At 40.2% G+C, this 21017-nt stretch overlaps 1 protein-coding gene across 6 annotated transcripts in view; it reads right to left on the reverse strand.

Annotated features, from left to right (window-relative positions):
• The window catches only part of STS (steroid sulfatase), a 211852-nt gene that overhangs the window by 101762 nt on the left and 89073 nt on the right, over positions 1–21017 (reverse strand). For 4 of the 6 annotated variants that reach the window (XM_009197146.4, XM_009197147.4, XM_009197148.4 and 1 more), the window contains one exon: positions 2257–2397. In XM_009197146.4, the coding sequence (XP_009195410.2) occupies positions 2257–2397 (141 nt within the window). Of the gene's footprint in view, positions 1–2256; positions 2398–2874; positions 3182–3256; positions 3409–21017 lie in introns of those variants that run through there. The other 2 variants (XM_009197151.4, XM_009197150.4) reach the window with 2 other exon arrangements.

Here is a 21017-nt window from a genome sequence, read left to right on the forward strand (position 1 = left end):
AGAAGGGGTGAATGAAGATGAGGCTTCACTCTTCTCCCATCCACATCTCCCAAGTTACCTCTGTGTCACCAAAGAAGAAATCTCCATGGTCAATCTGACTCCCCTCTCTTCCCAACCACAGCCAAAGGGAATTCCACAAGCAGCTTTAATGAGCCCCCGCCTAATTTCCACATGCCCCCAGGGACAGGGAATAATCAGACTCCATGTGCCTCAACCAGTGAGCATCAACAAATGGGTTAATATGCTCCAGGGAAAAGGCACAAATACTACAGTGAAGAAACTAGATGCTGTGACTCCCAAATACCCTTTGTTGGCTTATATTTTTATGCTTAATAAAGTCTTATTTATGAGTTCACTTGTAAAGTGATACCTTTTGCAAGATAAGCCATCCTGATGCCTTTCTCTATGAATGGATTGGCTGATCATTTTGGGAAGTCATTTAGCAATTAGTATCTTTTAGTTTTTGGACCATACCAAGCTATATCCCACAAGATATATCCCATGTCTTCCACCAGGAATCCAGGTCCCTTCTTCCCTGCCTGGCTTATCATCTGCCATCCTTCAGTTCCAGGTACAGATGGAATTCTCATGAGCCTCCAGCACCCTTCCTTGTTTATGCAAGGGGATTGACCTATATTTGGAACAGTAGTCCATACTCCACCAGACCAGCAGCTTCCTCACTGTAAAGCAATGGCATGGCTAATTGTGCTCCCCTTCAAGATGGCTGCCTGTAGGATGGGAGTATACATCTTGTTCATTGGTCCCATGGCTTCCCTAGACCAATGCCCTTACAGAGTAGTACTGCAGTGATGCATAGCTTGAAGGGGGAAATAATTTCATTGCATCTGTAATGTCAAACTAGTGATCATTTATTAATTTAGTGAATGTGCTTAATTACAAATAATTCTATTTTGCTTTTTTCTTAAAGGGTAAGATGCTTAGAAGACAGAGACTGTTTTTGCATTTGAATTAAATCTCCTAGTATCTATACTGTCCTACAAAAAAAAAAGTGACTATTTTGGGGTGTGATATTACAAAATATAAAAATGAGAAATGTAATTCAGAAATAATGGGACTCTAATATAGAGACCAAGACAGATTTAGGGTAGATTTGCCATGGATTCTTCCATGGGGCCTTATAGACATTTTTTCTTTTGATAACTGGTAAAGATTTAACCTTAAAGACTTGATTTTAACTTTTTAATTAAGACATCTTGGTAGGAACAGTTATCTATTATCTTAATATATCTTAGGAATATATAATATTAAAGAAATAGATAAAATGAAAAAGCTGCATAAAATCATGATGCTGATAAGAAAAACTAAATTAATAAGATCTATATCACAAATGTATAAAGTGATCTGTAAACATTTTACAAAAGTAGGCAAAAGGTGGGACACTTAAAGTGCCCTCTTAAAATTGCAGATCTTATCCTTGCATATGCTTTTTAAAAATTTAAGCAATGTCATAGGTCAATATACTCTTAAAAAAATAAAAAGCAACATTTGATGCAAAGTTTCAGATTGAAAGTGAGATACATTTGGCTATGTGTTGTGGGAAAGATTTTTCTTAATATAATAATCTATTTAATTTTTGTTTGGTCTGATATGTAATGATGAAATATACTTTCCAAGATTTCTCTTGTTAAGAAGAAGATGAGGAGTAAGAGAATGGCATGAAAAAAAAAATCAGTGTCCCATGGCACTTGGCAATGGGTCCATTCCTGGCTTCAGGTATTGTATTTAGTATTCATATATCCTACAAGGAAGTTCTGGTCCAGTGCAGTGGCTCACGCCTGTAATCCCAGCACTTTGGGAGGCTGAGGCGGGTGGATCACAAAGTCGGGAGTTTGAGACCAGCCTGGCCAACATAGTGAAACCCCATCTCTTCTAAAAATATAAAAAATTAGCCAGGCATGGCGGCACACACCTATAGTCCCAGCTACTCGAGAGGCTGAGGGAGGAGAATGGCTTCAACCTAGGAGGCAGAGGTTGCAGTGATTCCCAAGATCGTGCCACCGCACTGCAGCCTGGGTGACAGTGTGAGACTCCTTCTCAAAAAAAAAAAAAAAGAAAAAAGAAAGTTCTGGTAGAAGCAGACACCTACATCTCAGTGTATCTACATGAAGCCAGGCATGGTTTGGAGGGTTTTGAACGTTTCTACATGTTCTGTGCTCTGTAGATCAACATTAACAATGCCGGGGACTGTTGCCTATGAATACAGCCATGTGTTTACTGAGGAGCTGCATTACCAACCTGAGAGTTTTGTTCCCATAGCACCCAGGATCTCCAATGCCGAGGTCGTCAGCCATCACCAGGATGATGTTCGGCCTTGATGCTGTGTGGCTCTCGGCTTCCCAGAGAAAGAACAGTAGGAGGAAAGGGATCTTCATCTTTCTGTAAAGGACAAGGACACAAAAAGGAACTGAAAGATGCCGGCTCGAGACAAGGTTTTGCTCTGTTGCCCAGGCTGGGGTGAAGTGGTTAGGTCTTAGTTCACTACAACCTTGAAGTCTTGGGTTCAAGCAATCCTCCTGCCTCAGCTTCCCAAGTACTTGGGACTATAGGCATGTGTCACCATACTCAGCTAATTTTTGTGGTTTTTGTAGAGATAAGGTCTTGCTATGTTGCCCAGGCTGGTCCCGAACTTCTGGGCACAAACAATCCTCCTGCCTCACCCTTGTAAAGTGCTAAGATTACAGGCCTGAACCACTGTGCCTTTCTAAGGCACTGTAACTTTCTAAGGAAACATAGAAACCTCTCAAAACTCAGTGTATGGGGTCAACAGCCTGGGGCAGCTCTTTGTGCTGGAAAACGTACAGAGGGAAGAGAATTCATCCATCATCCATGTCTGCCATCCCAACACTCTCTCACCTCACTGCATTTCATTCCTTGTGAGAATAACAGGTGAAGGAATCTTTGGGGAGGATGGCGGCTTGAACACACACACAATGTCTTGCTTGTATGGAGGTCTGTGTACGTGTTCCAGCAGCCTGCTTCCTTTGAGTTCTACCCCCTCTTGTTGAGGAGGATGTGGGCTTTCTACTTCATTTTGCTGTTTGCCTCTCTTCTCACTCTTGCGGTTTTGCTGCCCCACCCTGCAACAGCTTCTCCATTTAGAACCAGAGCTTATGTTGGCAACAAATATGAGGAGGTTGCTCAACAGGTTTCCCAGCCAGAGAGAGGCCTAGCTTGGTTCCCTGGAAGGGAAGGTGGCAGGTAGGTGTGCAGTGTGGTAGCCTGAGGTCTTACTTACTCAATATCAATGTCCTTCTAGTCTTCACATCGGCAGTAGTAGGCAACACCTCTCCCAGCTCCTGGTTCACAGCCTTGAGCCAGGTTCCTACTCTCAAACACTTCCAGAACCAAGTCTCTGCGGCTCTGACCCTGACATCAGGAGACAGAACTCACTACTTTCTCTTTCTGTTTCTCATCTGCCTGGGGAGAAATTTTTATCCTTTATTTTCTCACCGGCCCGGGAAGAAATTTTATGACCTTTATTCTAGGTGGGGGGTCAGGGGTAGGTGTTAATCATATCAGTTCTCTGAATCTTAGTTTTCTTAACTGTAAAGTGAAAGAAATTGAACAATTTTTTTGTTCTATTAAATAATTTTATTTTTATTTAAAAAAATTTGAGACAGGGTTCTGGCTCTGTTGCCCAGGTTGGAGTGCAATGGTGTGATTATAACTTACTGCAGCCTCCAACTCCTGGGCTCAAGTGATTCTCCCATCTCAGCCTCCTGAGCAGCTAGAACTAGACAGGTGCACACTGCCATGCCTGGGTAATATTTTTTTTTGTTTTTATTTTCTAGAGGCAAGGGTCTTACTATGTTACCCAAGCTGGTCTTGAACTTTTGGGTTCAAGTGATCCTCCCACATCAGTCTCCTGAGTAGCTGGGATGATGGTGAGGACCACCCGGCCTGGCAATTTCTTTCTTTCCAATGTTTACTGAGGAGATAGGGTCTCACTATGTTGCCCAGGCTGGTCTCAAACTACTGGGCTCAAGTGATCCTCCTGCCTTGGCCTCTCAAAGCACTGGAATTATAGGCATAAGCCACCATACACTGCCTAATTTTATTTACTTTTAATTTTTAAAAATGTTTATAGAATTAGGGGGTGCAGTGCAGATGTCTTACATGCATCTAGTGTAGTGGTGGAGTCTGGGCTTTTAGTGTACCTAACTGTTCTCTCCTGACACTGTACCCTCATCGCCGTGTATCTGGGAGCACTGACAATCCAATGTGTGAACTGGCGTGTGAGCTTGACCTCACTCTGCATCTGCTTTTGCCCTCACACCAGCCTTGGTGCATGCAGACAGCTCCCCCAGAGTCACTGAGGACACTGGGCATCAAGGCCAGTGCACACGGTGTGGCAGAATCTCTTCCCTGGCTTTCCAGCAATACCTGTCAGAGTGAGCCATTCCCTTGCTCAGGAATGCGCTCCTCTTTGAACACACTCCCTGAGGTTACTATTGTGTCCCTCTTTCTTCTGAGTCTCTATTTGCTGGTTCTTCCCCATTCATGGACCTCAGAATCAGGATCACACCCCACATAATTACAGAGGCTGGATGGGAGATGGGAAATGGCCTGAGTTTAGCCATCGATATGGGGAGGGAGCTTTGCCAGCCGAGAGCTTGCACCCCTCCTAAAGGATGTCACCCTTGTAGCAGCTTCCAATTTTTAAAGAGAAGACAGACACACAGATTTGCATGTGCAGTTATATGACCATCAATTTAATAATTTAAACAAATGTGTAGGCTAACTGGGTGCAAAACACTCAAAGAAACAATCAAACAACGACTAAACTTATTTCCTGGCCTGGCGCCACTTCTGAGTGTCCATTGTCCAGTCTGCACTTTAAATGTTGTGAGCCTCAAGACACTTTCTGCTTTCCTGATCTCCTCCCTACCTTTATGAAATACACATGCTGTCTTGGTGAGATTAAATACCAAATGAATGCTTAGAAACACCTAGGTTTTATGTCCAGAGAGACTGTATGCCCAAATACTGAACTAAGGTCTCCATACAGACATGTATCTGGTATCTTGAATTTAACATGTTCAAACAGAAATCATGAATATGTAAAAAGCACCCTGCTATTATTATGTAAAACCATTTTTGCCATTGAGTCTAAAGGCCCCCAATTCGGTTTAATCTGGTTAAATGCTAAATACAGATAAAGCTGATGCAAAGTAACTTCTTACTGAATTCCTCAAATAAGACTGCATGAAATAATCCAGTTATACAATGCCATCATGCCAAAGACCTTGTCTATCTTAATGCTTAAGCTAATATTTATGCTTGGAAAGAAATAAGAAACTGCCTGTTTCTTTTCTTTCCTTCTTTTTTTTTTTTTTTTTTTTTAAAGCATGGTTTAAGACTATGGGCTTTACACAACCAAAAGCTGGCATGAACTTAGAGGCTGGCTTGAGAGCAAATCACAACATTCAGATAATATAACTTCAGTTTGAAAAGCTCTTGCAAATCATGCATTCCAATTCTCTTATTTTCAGATGGGGAAACAAAGACTCAGAGAGATTGGCTGGTAATGGTGGCTCACACCAATAATCCCAGTGCTTTGGGAGGCTGAGGAGGGAAGATTGGCGGAGGTCAGGAGTTTGAGACCAGCCTGGGAAATATGTAAGTTCCTATCTCTACAAAAAAATTTAAAATTTTTCTGGGCGTGGTGGTGCATGTCTATAGTTCCGGCTACTTGAGAGGCTGAGGCAGGAGAATTGCTTGAGCCCAGGAGTTCGAGACTGCAGCGAGCTCTGATGGCGCCATTGTACTCCAGCCTGGTTGACAGAGTGAGACTCCTTCTAATTAATTAATCAATTAAATAAAGAATACAGACTTTCTACAACCAAAACCTGGCATGAATGTAAAGCCTGTCTTGAGATCATATAACAACATCCATTCAGGTAATATAATATCAGTTAGAAAAGACCAGGCAAATCATGTATCCCAATTCTCTTACTTTCAGGAGAGAAAACAAAGACCCAGAGAGATTCAGTGAATTGCCCTAGTCATACTCATAGCAAGCTGTGGTTTCTAGACTAGCACCCAGGACTCCTTATGGCTCTTCTCTCTCAGACTGTCCCTGGAACCCAGTATTTCTAGGGTTTTTCAGCATTCCACGTGGTGGAGACTTCAGTGCTTTTCTAATTACTCGAGCAGTTCCCTTGGCTACTGAATAATGCCTGTCATTTCCCAGGGCTCTGTAGTGATGCCTCCTGCTCCTGCTGATAGAAACAGGTCTTGCCTAAAGGACCTCACAACCACTGCCCACCCAGTCTGAGTCCCACCACTGGTGGCTGATGATAAGGATACTGAGCTCCGTCTCATGGGCTCCAGGATTTAACACTGCTAAAGCCCCTCCTGCTGCCAGCTGGTTGGCTCCTGTACTGGTCACTCCTGAAGCTGCCAGTTATATGCTGCTGATGCCCTAAACTCCTAACATTCCATATAGATTTCAGTAAAAGCACACTTCACTTTTTTCCCCCTTCGATTAACCTACTACTGCTTGGAACCTGAGAATTAGGTAGACTTCCCTGCTGAGTGATTGATGGACATGGGTCTGAATGTCAACCCATTTTTCTAATGCAGGCTCCCTGGCTGTGACCCATATTGCTTCTCGGCCTAAACTTGGAATGAATCCCTTCCCAACAGGCTTCTTTATCTCAGTAAAACAGACTTTTGTGGGGCTTCCACCTTGGGTCTGAAGACATGTCTGTATCCTGGATAGAATACACCTTAGGCATAGGTTGGGCTGACAACTATAAATGCATGCTATATGCCAATTATGTCTATAAAAATAAGCTTTGTTCCCATTAAAAATGGGTGGTAATTATTTTTTTTAAAGAAGTTCTCCATCCCAGGGGAATTTGGAATGATTATTTAATAGATACAGAGTTTCAGTTTTGCAAGATGAAAATGATTCTAGAGATGGATAGTGGTGATGGCTGCAAAACAGTGTGAACATACTTAATTCCACTTAAAAATGGTTAAGATGGAAAATTTTATGTTATGTGTATTTTGTCACAATTATAAATAGAAATAAATCAAAAAAACAAGTTAAGAAAAATTCTTATAATGTTAAATTTGAAATGGAAATAATAAAATGAACTTATTAGTTAAAATAATGCAATCCTTTCTCTGACCCACTGGTATTCAGTGAGGCCATGTATCTTGCATTGGCCTTACAGAGACCACAGTATACTTGTTCTGCCTTGATTTGGAGCTCAACCATGTTGATTTGTCTTAGCCAATGGGATGCTATCAGATATGAGAGAAACAGAGATGTTATGCTTGCATGTTTAGCTTGGTCCTGTTGTACTTTTGCCATCACCACAAGAAGCTCTTTCTCTAGTATGTGCTACCTCCCTTTCAGCCTGAGCCCCAGAATAAATGCATTTGTAGCAGACGCAGCCCAACAAGCAGGCTGGTGCTTATTTGTTTCAGCCAACAAACAAACCAGTGAGAATATACACTGTTGTGTTAATCTATTGAGCTTGGGAGAGAATTGGTACATGACATTATTGTGGCAACAATTCACTGAGATACTATATTATCTGAATTGACAGTTTGCAAAAACAGACAAAGGGTATGCACTGCAAATGTTGATAGAATACATATAATTAGGGTTCGGAGAAAATCAACAACATTTTGAAGTAGAATTTTTTGGATTTGTTTTCATGTGTGTTCACCTTGTCTTCCCATTAAGTATTTATAATCCCTCAATTTTCTTTAGCAGTTCTCCCCCATGGCCCTGTGAGTGAATAAATATTCACTAAATCACTTAATTGAGCCTTAGTAAAGGAGTACACACAAATGCAAATTACCCAGGATAATGGGTTCCATTACAGGTCATGAATGGTATTAAACCAGGATTTCTCAACCTCTGCACTATTGACATTTGGGGATGGATGATTTGTTAGTGTAGGGGCCTGTCCCGTGCATTGGAGGATATTCAGCACATCTCTAGCCTCTACCCACTATATGCCAGTAGCATGTATAACTCCCCTCAGTTATGAGATCCAAAGATGTCTCCAGACTCTACCAGCCATTGCTGGGAGAAGGGGAGACAAAAATTTCCCCTGCTTGAATACTACTCTATTACAGCAAAAGAGGAAGCTGGTGTGAGACAGTAGACATTCAGTAATGAGAGAGAACTCAGTGTCAACTATGTTTTCCTCTTAGCTCCAAGAGAAGTATTTTTTCTTACAACATCCTATACAGTTGTTCCATACAATCATCAACTCTATGTTCTTACAGCTGCACTCTTAGAATGTGAAGTATTTTGAGAAGCATGATATTTTTTAAAGAAGACAGAGTAAATGTGGGAAGCTATGTGACCGGCAGTCTAGGGGTACTTCCTTCACACATGACACTACTAATCATAGTCAATCACCTCTCTCCCTCCTGATCCACTCAATTCTTCTTATCTACATTGAGTTGGTACTTTTGTTATTCAGTTAGATTACTAAACTTTGCAAAGTGATTGAGTGATTGACTATCTTACTCTTATTTATTCAAATAAATAGGGCAAAAGAGTTTTTTGTTTGTTTTAAGTCTCTTCACTTTTATCTCCTTGGGAGACTTAAGTCCATGGGACTAATTCTAGAATTCAAGGATATGTTTGATGGTCACATTCACTTTCTATGAGAGAGGAAAATGTTTATATGAAAACACACACACACACACACACACACACACACACTTGCTATATTTAGATTATTCAGCTCAGCTCTGTCATTAACTATTACCATAGAATTATTTTATGTGACACACTTATGTTTTATTTATAATTTATGACATTCATTTGACATGAATTCTATACAAAGTCTGAAATGAAATGATTTAGTCCCTGGCATAGGCCTTGCATCTTTTCTCTTTTAAAATAGGGCAGAAATAAAACTACCCCTTATCTCATCATAAAATTATTATTTTGCAGCTAAAGATCTGTAATGGCTTCACGCTGGCCTAAGACACAGACTGAGAGTGTAACTAATGGATCATCTCCTTCCTGGGTGAGAATTATCATCCCTTAAACATCATTAACATAAAATCCCATGCAATACCCTGCTACCTTCCTTGCAGACTGCGAACACTGTGCTGGGCAGGACCCACAGCTAAGTTGAAAGCCTCTCCCAAATCTTAACTCCTTAAACACAAACTTGGTAACAAAGAGTGAACAATGGCTTATCTTGTGAACAGGTTTTCTAAGGCTAGGCTCAAGATGATGTGTGCTCTAACAAATGTTCTTTTTATTAGAAACACTATCCCTTTCTTGGAGCAGCCATTTTGAGACAATTCTTCATTGCGTTCAACATCTGTTAATTCTTTGGCTGGCAAATTCAGGCTCCAGCCCCACATCTGTGACAGAGAAATTGCAAATATGAGCAAATATATCTGTACAAGTGCTGCATGCTTCTGTTTAAACAGCTAGGTGAATGTTATGAAGGGTGAACTCTCCTACCTTCAACACTGTGATCCTAACAATGGACCTCATATTGGAGTGAGGTGAGGAAAGGCTGAAGAATAAGAGAAGGGCAGAGATAATTTGGAGAGGCCAATCTTTAGCCCCCATCCCCAGCTTGCATATGACTTATCTGGGGACACCGTCTCAGATTCCTTGCATGGGAGGAAGTTCCCCTTTTCTTATCACTGTGCATTTCTTTCTCAGCACTAATGATACAAGCAAGTGCAGTTTTAGTTATTTTGTGTTTAAGCTTCCCTGCTGCACTGGAAGCATTCTGCAGCCAGAAAGAAGTCTAAATGCCTCCTGGCTATGTACCTACCATCTTCTCTCATGCTTGGCACACATAAATAGTCACTATTTGTGGACTAGGCAAATGAATAAATAATGACAGAGAAGGGTTGTAAATCTGAGATCAGATTATTGTTCCCCTTCCTAATTAGACTGTAGACACCATGTGAGCAGGGGCTGGTTAAGCAAGTATCAAAGAAAGCCACATTAAATCAAAAATGTATGTTTATTCTGTTTAATTAAAAGGCCCTCATGCCAGTTCAACCAGAGAGGAAATTAAGCAGGGCCATGCACTATTTTTTAAATGGTTGGAAGGTTTTACGGGGCACAGAGAAGGTTCAAAAATTAGCATCCGTCTTTAAATATGAAGAGTGAGACACACTAGAGATTTTTAAGATAACTGAAAACACCATTAATAATGCCCATGAAAAGCTCAGGGTTGGAGCATCGGGGTCCCTAAGTAGATTTAATGGCTTACAAATCCATAACTAATACCAGGAATTTGCAAAAGAGTGAGTTTAATAACCTCCTGTCCCCACAAGAGTGCAACATACAGCATTCATATCAGAGAAGGCTAGAGCCAGGAGGCTGTGTTCTGTGTCTCTGCTTCATTACTAGGTTCCTGTTTCACTTCATACAGGAAATAAATACATAGCTTTTCTTATTTTAAAATAACAGCTTTTCGAGTGCTTAGTATGTACCAAGCACTGTAGCTGCTTTACCTACTTCTTAACTAATTTCTCCTGTGTGAAAAAAATAACATGGGAACACGTTTTTATCATGAGTTGATATTTGACTTACGGACCTCAGATTTTGTTAATAGTGTTTCTCAGCCTCAACACTATTGACATGTGGACTGGATGAGTCTTTATTGGTGGGGAGCGGGGCTGTTCTGTGCATTGTAGGATGTTTAGCACCATCCCTGGCCTCTACCCACTAAACCCCAACAGGATGCTGTCCCCAACTTCTCTGTTCTCCCGTAGTTGTGAAATAAAAAATGTCCTCCGGATATTGCCAAATGTCCTCTGGGGAACACAACTGCCTCCAGCTGAAACCACTGAGTTAGTGCTAGCATGTTACCCACCCTATCATCTGTAGAATTTTCACCTTCTGGACATAACAGAATCGCAATTCATTCCGTCTGCTCCTATATGTAGGCAGACCAGCATCTACCAAAGGATTTGGAAATGCCGAACCATTTGAGTAGGTGCAAATTTCTCATTTGTACCCACAAGTGCACCTCCAATGTTAACAGACAATGTTTCTCAGGTATAATATACGTCCGCAAGCTATGGAAGCCCTTAAATTCCAATGCACATAGGCAACCACCTCCAAAAAGGCTCTTCAAGGAAAATATTAGGCTGCAAGCATTCCTTCTTCTCATGCCTTCTAAGTTGCTTATTCTGTCACTTGTCCATGTGGCAAATCTTTTGCTACCTTACATTTTTATCAGGAGTTATACTCTGCACAACAGCATCGTGTTCCTTGCCTATCTGAACCCCAAAGAATCCTTACTCCTACACATTGGTCATTGGGAGCCATACCCTTCTTCTTTTTTTCTTAGACAGAGTCTCACTCTGTTGCCAAGGTTGGAGTGGAGTGGTGTGATTTCAACTCTCTGCAGCCTCTGACGCCCGGGTTCAAGCGATTCTCCTACCTTAGCCTCCCGATTAGCTGGGATTACAGGTGCCTGCCACCGCACCTGGCTAATCTTTTATTTATTTATTTATTTATTTATTTATTTATTTATTTATTTATTTATTTTGTTAGTAGAGATGGGGTTTCACCATGTTGGCTAGGCAGGTCTCGAACTCCTGAGCTCAAGTGATCCACCCGCCTCGGACTCCCAAAGTGCTGGGATTACAGGCGTGAGCCACCGCTCCCAGCCTGGGAAACAAACTTATCTCTCTCTCCCCTGACCTACTTCCAATAGTCCTCTCACCTCCCTCCCTTTTCGGGATCTCCCCCTTTCATAAAAAGCAAACACAGATCACCACGATTCTTCCTGAAAGATAACCAACCCAGGGAATGTGATAGTCTCTGTTTTTGTTGCAGCTACTCTCTCATTCCTAACTCTCCTTAGTTCTCTTTTTGGTGGCTTTTATTCTCTGCTTGTCAAGAACTAGCAGAATGAGAGGAAAAATAAGAGTCAGAGCTCTGGCCTCATCTCAGGCCACCAGCTATGAGTCTTTAGGAGGCATGTTCTCCTTGTGAATCACTCTTCTGCACATCACCCTAAGATGTCACCTTGACCATGGGGGAGTCACTTGGGATACTAGCAATAAAAGGTTTCCAAAATGCAACCAGATGCAGTAGATTACACCTGTAATCCCAGCAGTTTGGGAGGCTAAGGCAGGAGAATTGTTTGAGCTCAGGAGTTCAAGATCAGCTTGAGGAACATAGCAAGACCCCATCTCTACAAAGAATTTAAAAAATAGCTGGGTGTGGTGGCACATGCCTGTAGTCCCAGCTAATCAGGAGGCTGAGACAGGAGGATGGCCTGAGCCCAGGAGTTTGAGGCTGCAGTGAGTTATGATTGTGCCACTGCACTCTACTCTGGGTGACAGAGCAAGACCCTGCCCTACCTGACTCCCAGAAATGTTTCCAAAATAATAAAGTGCTAGACAAATGTAACTTATTAGGATCATTTTAGTCTAGCTACACCTTTCCAGTGGAAAGCAATTCACTGACAATTCAACCAAATCCATTTCAATTCCACAAACACAGGGCAAAACCTAGAAAGATGACATTATAGCAGTCCTACGGTGGTTCTATGATTGTATGAGACACACAGTCACCCTGCAAGACTCTAACAGGTCAAATGAGGAAACCCACAAGTACAAAACCCACTAAAGTGGGCAGTGGAGTCAGAAATGTAGTTTCTGCTATTCAGGTTTTCATTTTCTCTCCCCTGCTTGCTAGCAGTGAAACCACAAGCTATATATTTAGCTTGTTTTCTTTTCTGTAAGAGAGGAATAATAATACAAGTATTATTTTGAGGATAAAACTACACACTTAGGGCCATTTTTATTTTTATTAATTAATTAATTTACTTATTTTGAGACAGGGTATCACTTTTTCACCCAGGCTGGAGTGCTGTGGCGTGATCACGGCTCATGGCAGCCTCAACCTCCCAGGCTCAAGTAATCCTCCCACCTCAGCCTCCCAAGTAGCTGGGATTACAAGGGCACTGCACCATGACCAGCTAATTTTTATTTTTATTTTTTTTTATAGAGACAGGGTCTCTCCTTCTGGGTTCTTAGTACTTATTGATTCAGCAAGGGAATCATAGTAAAAGGCCATAGTTGTTCATTATAGTTATTTAATAATATTAAGTTACTATTAACTTATAAAGTTCTTATTATTTAAAGTACAATTATTAATAATAAAATGTTATGTAGAGTATAATAAGTACAGTAGTAGAGTTTTGAACAAAAATGTGGTCGGCCAATTAAAAGTGGCCCCAGTGACTTCCTTTCTGGTATTCACATCTGATACATTCCCCACCTGTTGAGTATGGGCTAGACCTAGTGATTTACTTCCAATGAGTAGGATATGGAAAAAGTGATGAGATGTCACTTCTGTGATTGGGTTGTAAAAGATTATGACTTCTATCTTGCTGGCAAACTAGATATTGCTTGCTGGCTGTGGATGAAGTAAGTGGCCATTGTGGAGAGACCCATGTTATAAGAAAAAGAGAGAAGTGTCCAGCCAACAGGTGGCAAAAAAATGAGGCTTTCAGGTGAACATCCTGCAAGGAATTAAGTCCTGCCTACAACTATCTGAATGAGCTTGGGAAGAGATCCTGCCACTTTTGAACCACAGATGAGACCACAGCCATGGCACCTGAAGTAGCCTGAAAGAGACCTAGAAGTTGAGGAGGATCCAGCTAAGCTATGCCTGGATTTTTGACCCACAGAAACAATGAGATAACAAACGCGAGTTGCTTTGAGCTGCTAAGTTTTGGGGTAATTTGTTACACAGTAGTAGATAACTCCAATAGCTTGAGGTGAGGAGTTCAATGTTGTCAGTGAGGACGGGAAAAAAGCTCCCCAGGACAGCAGCTCTGAAATGTCATGTTGAATTTATTTTAAGAACATGTTTCATTAGTAATGAGTCTCAGAATTTATATAAGCAATTTAAGGACACATGTCTCAGCTCAGCAACCATGTAAAAATGAATTTTTGTTTTGTAACTGAAAGTTGAAAGCACCTGAATTAGAAAAGGGCATTTAGGGTAGCCCAAAGGGAAATGGCTAAAAAAGAGATTAAATAGAGCAAAATTCAGGCTCTGTATGAGCACTAACTAAAAGCTCACCAAAAAAACTAGCTATTTAGAGACCTACTTTGGACTATTGCACTTTGTGATTTTTGTACACAAAATTGATTTTTTAAACAAATGTTTTGTTGTATTTTTAGTATTATAAATGTACAAAAGAGAAAACATCAACCAGTCACTCAGAAAGCCAATCAGGTAATATGGGTGTGTTTCTCTCCGTGTTCTTTGTTTTCTATCATTATTGTATAAGTTGCTGATGTTGCAGTATTCCTACAAACTGTGTGCATTGATTGGTTGGTTATTTTTTCCATGCAAAACTCTGACTGTGAGGTGGAGGAGAGGTCAGGATAAATCATCATGATCAGACATGGAGGGCATTTGCCTTTTTTCTTTCTTTTATTTTAGGTTGGGGGCATTTATCTTTATTCAGAAGTGATGAAGCAGAGATTGAGGACACGAGGGGTGACAGGCATGGTTTTGTTACACTCCCGCAGGCATTCTGGTTGCTCCCTGGCAGAAGGGTTGCGCATAAACTGGAGTGGATCCCACGACAATGGTCATAGCCCCCCAAGGAAGCTGGTCCAGACTAGCACAGGGGCAGGCGGGAGAGAACTGGAGAGAACTGAGCTGATTTTAGACATAATCAACACAAGCTGGTAATTGCCTGGATGTGAAGTGTCAGAAAGAGGCAACAATCAATGATGACTTCAGCCTTGCCCCTTGGAAAGATACTGGTCCCATTAGCTGGGTAGGGAACAATTAAAAATATTGGAGGATTAAGATTATGAATTCGTTCCACACCAAGATGCCACCATAGAAGGCATCCATTATACACACACACACACACACACACACACACACACACACATATCTGTGTGTGTGTGTGTGTGTGTGCTCCTTGGAGAAGATTCATTTCCATTTTCTATGCTATGTGGTGAAAGGGTTAGTTCAGGTGCAGACCATTTTATTGAAATTGAACCCAATAGGATAAAAGCCCATTAATAATTTTTCATGTCTATATTAATCTCTGAATCATAAAATGATTTTGGTTAGCTCAGTGTGACAGCATATCATTCATTATACCTCCAAAATGTGCCCGGGGGTAGATATTATCAGGACTAGGATGAGAAATACCATCTAGCCCAATTAAGAAGGTGTGAAAAATTTAAGTTTGTTAAGAGCCACTTAAGGCCAGTCAGGGTGGCTCATACCTGTAATCCCAGCAATTTGGGAGGTCAAGGCAGGTGGATCACTTGAGGTCAGGAGTTTGAGACCAGCCTGGTCAACATGGTGAGACCCCATCTCTACTAGAAGTACAAAAAAATCTGCCGGGCGTGGTGGCACATGCCTGCAGTCCCAGCTACTCGGGAGGCTGAGGCAGGAGAATTGCTTGAGGCTGGCAGGCGGAGGTTGCAGTGAGCTGAGATAGTGACACAGCACTCCAGCCTGGGCAACAGAGTGAGAGGGACTCGGTCTCAAAAACAGTGACACAGCACTCCAGTCTGGGCGACAGAGTGAGAGAGACTCGGTCTCAAAAAACAAAAAGAGCCACTTAGAATCCCACTGCATATAAATTATTACCAGCAGAAGTAATTGGACTTTGCTTTTTCTTTCCTACAAGCCTGGCTTAGAACAAGGTATTGATAAAGAGGTTTCACAAAATTGAAACAGAGTCAGTTGACATAAAAGTATTTAAAAATTAAATAAAGCTGCTCCACTCCAAAATATGAAGAACACGGCACATTAACTTCTGAAAAACTGCATAATTTTCCCTTTAAAAATTATTTTTCTGAACAAAGTTAATTCGGCAAAAGAGCATGAAATTTTTTTTTTTGTGGAGAAAGTAGCTATTCCTAGAACAGCATTATTAGGAAGGAGAGAGACAAAGGAACATTTTTATAACTAGAGATGTAATTATATTAAATTTGTTCATTAAAAGAAAATTAACAATGTGCTTACATAACCGAAACTTTACCACAGCAAAGAAAATGTTCCTGATCTATTTGCTCGACAGGGAAGAAGGCTTATTAAAAACAGAGAAAAATTTGCACGACAAACAATATTTTTTAGAAGAAAAGCAGCTTTGTTCAATCCAAGGTATGTACAGTGGTGAAATTTGATTCACAAAGTGCTACTATCCAACAAAGGTCCTGTTTTAAATCGATAAAGAAAAATAGTCTGACATGAGGACAGCAAAAACCCATTCTGAAATTGTGTCTAAACAGACTTTTCTATAGATTTAAATACCTATTTAAATCACTTGTGATTTTTCTAAAATAAATGTTCACATTTTACTGATTTAGCGAATCTGTTTCTATCGTTTCAATACAATCAATTATACCTAGCATAGTTAAATTCATTATAATATACAGAGTATTAATAAAATACTAATTATAAAAATTATGTTTCAAAAAGTAAGTCTTGCCTAACCTATTTGTTTACATTTGAAGTCTTTAGAAGGGTTTGGGGCACACTAAATGTTGCATGTGTGAAGATTCTATTGGCTCCTGCTGATTTTTAATTTTTTAAATTAAAAAAAAATTTTTTTAGAGATAAGGTCTCACTCTGTCACCCAGATGGGAGCACAGTGGTATGATCACAGCTCACTGCAGCTGTGAACTCCCCGGCTCAAGCAATCCTCCTGCCTTAGCCTCCTGAGTAGCTGGGACAACAGGCATGCACCACCACACCTAGCTAATTTTTAAAAAAATTTTTGTAGAGATGGGTTCTCGCTATGTACTCCAGGTTTATCACAAACTGTTGGAGTCATGAAATCCTCCCACCTTGGCCTCCTGTGTAGCTGGGATTACAGGTGTCAGCAACCACTCCTGGCTTTCTCCTTCTTTTCCCCCTTCTCTGTTATTGCTCCAGTTGATGCATCATGAGATGGAGGGGAGGACACTGAGCAATGGATCCAGAGATGGCGGCTGCCATCCTAGTGCTGCTGCTAACTAGCTGTCAACATTGGACATGTCACCCATTCTTTGCAAGTCTCTGTTTCTACAGCTGTACAATAAAAAGGCTCCTATCATGTCTAAAACCCTTTGATGTTTATGCCTCTATAATCTGATGCTTTTTCTCTGAATCTACTTGGAGCTAAGGAGATGGAATCAATGTAAATGTCCATCAATGATGATTGGATATAAACAATGTGCTATATATATATATCACACATTGTGTGTATACACACACACCATGGAATACTACTCAGCCATAAAAAAGAATGGGCTCATGTCTTTTGCAGCAACATGGATGAAACTGGAGGACAGTTCATCCATGTTGCTGCAAAAGACATGTAAACAATGTACTCACATAACAGGAACTTTACCACAGCAAAGAAAACGTTCCCTAGTGAAATGATTCAGAAACAAAAGTAAAAAAGCTCATGTTCTCACTCACAAGTGAGAGGTATACAATGAGTACACACAGACAGAGTGGAATAATAGACATTGAAGACTATTGAAGATGGGAGTGTGGGAAGCAGTGAAGGAGAAAATACTACTTATTGGATACAATGTATATTATTTGGATGATGGGGGCAATGGGTACACTAAAAGTCCAGACTTCACGACACAATATATTCATGCAACACAACAGCACTTGTACTCCTAAATCCATAAAAATAAAAAATAAGCAAATGCTAATCTCTTCCACAAACACCCTCACAGACACACTCAGTAATAAAGCTTTATTGGCTATCTGGGCATTCCTTAGCTCAGTCAAGTTGATGCATGAAATTAACCATCACAACATACAATGCAATATTATTCTTACAGTATTATTCTTGTAATATTCTTAACCTTACAAAATGAAGAAATCTTGCAATATGCAATAACACAGATGAACTTTAAAACATGTTGAGGCCAGGCCTGGTGGCTCACACCTGTAATCCCAGCACTTTGGGAGGCTGAGGTGGGTGGACCACTTGAGGCCAGGAGTTCAAGACCAGCCTGGTCAACATGGTGAAACCCCGTCTCTACTAACAACAACAACAAAAAGTGTGTGTGTGTGTGTGTGCATGTTTGTATTTAAAAGGCCTTCATGTTTTGTTGTTTTGTTTTTCTCTCCTAAGAACTTGTCTTTTTTTTTTTTTTTTTTTTTTTTTTTTGAGCAAAACTTTGGTTTTTTGGGGGGTTCTGCCCAGAGTTGAGAAATCTAGTTAAAATATAGATAGTCCTTATCTAAATAAAATTGGTCTCCTTATGCAATCATATAATAGATTTGTGTAATTTTATGTTTAATTTGCTCAAAGAAAAATAAAAGGATCTCCCTCTAGCAACACCAGACCTTTTCTCTCTCTACCTTATGATGTAAATTTGCTGTTTGATTTTTACTTGAGTGGTTTCCTTTAACATGCAATTTTAAGGCTATTTAGCTGACAACCACCTAGGGCTATAAAACAGGTTATCAAGAATCTGAAAGTCTAAGATAGAAAAAGAAAAAAAGAATGGTCTTTATGGATCTATAAAATGTACTTCTATTTGCATACCTAATGCGTCTATGTATTTATGCGTTGTGTGTACACAATGTTTCACTACTAAAAATATATAAAAGAGCTCTAATTAATTGGCTTGAAGAAAAATAAAAGCACTTAAATACTTTATCAGGAAAAAAAGGACTAGTCAAATGCTTTTTCAAGTTGATATAACTTAAGTAAAACCTTTAATAAATAAGCTGGCTTTAAAATTATTGGTAAGTAATATTAGAAATTTCTTAAGAATTGTCAGCATGTATTGTTTGCATTTATTAATTAAGCAATGTCATACTTATCCCTGTCAAATACTATAAGGTGCCAAATTTTGGCATAGGGGTTAAAAACTAAAAACCCAGCCCAAAACAGAATGACCTTTGCTTGTGTAATTTTTAATAAATAAGACATTGATATTGGTTTAATGAAAATAGCTACATCTTGAATTATTCAGTAAAATTACCATAACTTCTAATCTTGTGGCTTTAGGCAGTCTAGTCCACAGGCAGTAAGGAGGTTTGTTTTGGGAAAGGGCTGTTATCATCTCTGTTTCAAAGCTAATCTATAAACTAAGTTCCTGCCAAAGTTAGTTTGACCTATGCCCAGGAATGAACAAGGACAGCTTGGAGGTTAAGAGCCAGATGGAGTCAGTTAGGTCAAATCTTTTTTCACTGTCTCAGTTATAATTTTGCAATGGCGGTTTCATAACGTTAAATCATAACTATCACAGTCTTCATAAATAATCTAGGTAAACAATTAAAATAAAATAATTAGGTAAATGTAATAGGATAAATACTTGGAAACAAATTGGCCATAATTTAGAATATAAAGTTATATTAAATTAAATAACAGATTTCATTATTTGGGTATTTTCCAATAAATATATATTATAGAAAAACATTCTTGCTGAAAAAAAGGTGAACATGTTTTGTCTAATTCAAAGCTTATCTAAAGGTTATATATAAAACAAGGTAAAAGGAACCAGAACACAAAAAGAGCTAGCACATTCGCATTCACAAATATGTGATAACCAACACTGGATATCTCTGCTACGACTTCAATTTCCTTTAATTTCCCTATACTTTTCAGAAGACTAATTTTTATTTGAGACAGGGTCTCACTGTTTCCCAGGCTAGAATGCAGTGGCATGATCACAGCTCACTGCAGCCTCAACCTCCTGGGCTCAAGCAATCCTCCCACCCAAGTAGCTGAGACCAATGGCACAAGTCACTGTGTCTCTCTGGCCAATATTTAAAAATTTTTTTGTAAAGATGGGATCTTGCCATGTTGCCCAGGCTGGTCCTGAACTCCCGGGCTCATGATTCTCCCACTTTAGCCCCTCAAAGAGCTGGGATTACAGGTGTGAGCCAATGGACCCGGCTAACTAAATATTTTTCAAACAGTTTTCCTGAAGGTTCAAGGTTTCAAACATAAGTGCATACCACAGACCAAAGCAACTGGAATTAATTGTAACAATGCTTGTTACCTTGGTGTGAGCTCCTTATCCCTGTTAGTTTAGTAAATGTATGAACTTGGGATACACTTGAGTGCTGTCATAGGCAGGATACTTCTGTTGCAATTTTGGTTTTAACCTCTCCAATGAGATCCAGAAGGTCCATTATGTGTAATATTTGTGCTCTCCCTGAGGCAAGATATAAATGGTGCTCACCACAAAGCTACCATGTGGAAGGAGCCATTTCTCTCTTGCTCAGATCCAAGACCTCGACCCAACCTCCAAATCCAAATGCTTTGCTATGAACCACTCATCACAGCTTACCTAATATTTTCATTTATTTACAAGGTACTAAATTTGATGGAGAGGACTGTGTTCCATAGTGGTCCTAAGCGTTCTGGGGAATCTGAAAACATTCCTCTCTGGCATGTTAAGAGGCCACCATATTTGGAGAGTTCTTGGCACTGTAGAACAGTGCGATGGTTCATGATGGCGGGATTTGAAGAAGAGGTTTAGAAGGCTATGTTTAAATGACCTCTTCACTGATAATAGCGAATTATAGAAGGATTTTGTAAGAAAAAAAAAAACACATCTAGAAACATATATTGAAACTTTGATACTTAACACAGGATGAGCCTAAGACTTTTTCTTTCTCCTGTGAAGGATCACATTCAAGAACAATAAAGTCCCCGTGAGGATGAGGATAGTCTTTACATCCTCCCAGTGCCTAAAGGATGCTGAAGTTTGAAGTCATTGGTTGGGTCACAGATTTCAGAGGGGGAGTGTTTTAAAGAAGCCAAGGTTCCCAGAGACTGCCTTAAGAATGACAGTGAGCTAAGAGAGTTCAGAGCTGCCTCTGACTGGAGCGTCAATTTTCCCTCCTTGGCCAACATCTGCTCTCCCATATAGTCTCTGTCCCAGTCCTACAGCTCCACCACCCTTTTATTTGCTGTGTCCCTCTATTTCCTTTCCTGTTAAACCAAGAGAAGTCCCTTTCCTTGCATGTCGGCAACAGAGTCACTCAGTCTGGCCTTAGAAGGAAATGATGG

The sequence above is a fragment of the Papio anubis genome, chromosome X (assembly GCF_008728515.1).
Source record: "Papio anubis isolate 15944 chromosome X, Panubis1.0, whole genome shotgun sequence".
Lineage (NCBI taxonomy): Eukaryota > Metazoa > Chordata > Mammalia > Primates > Cercopithecidae > Papio > Papio anubis.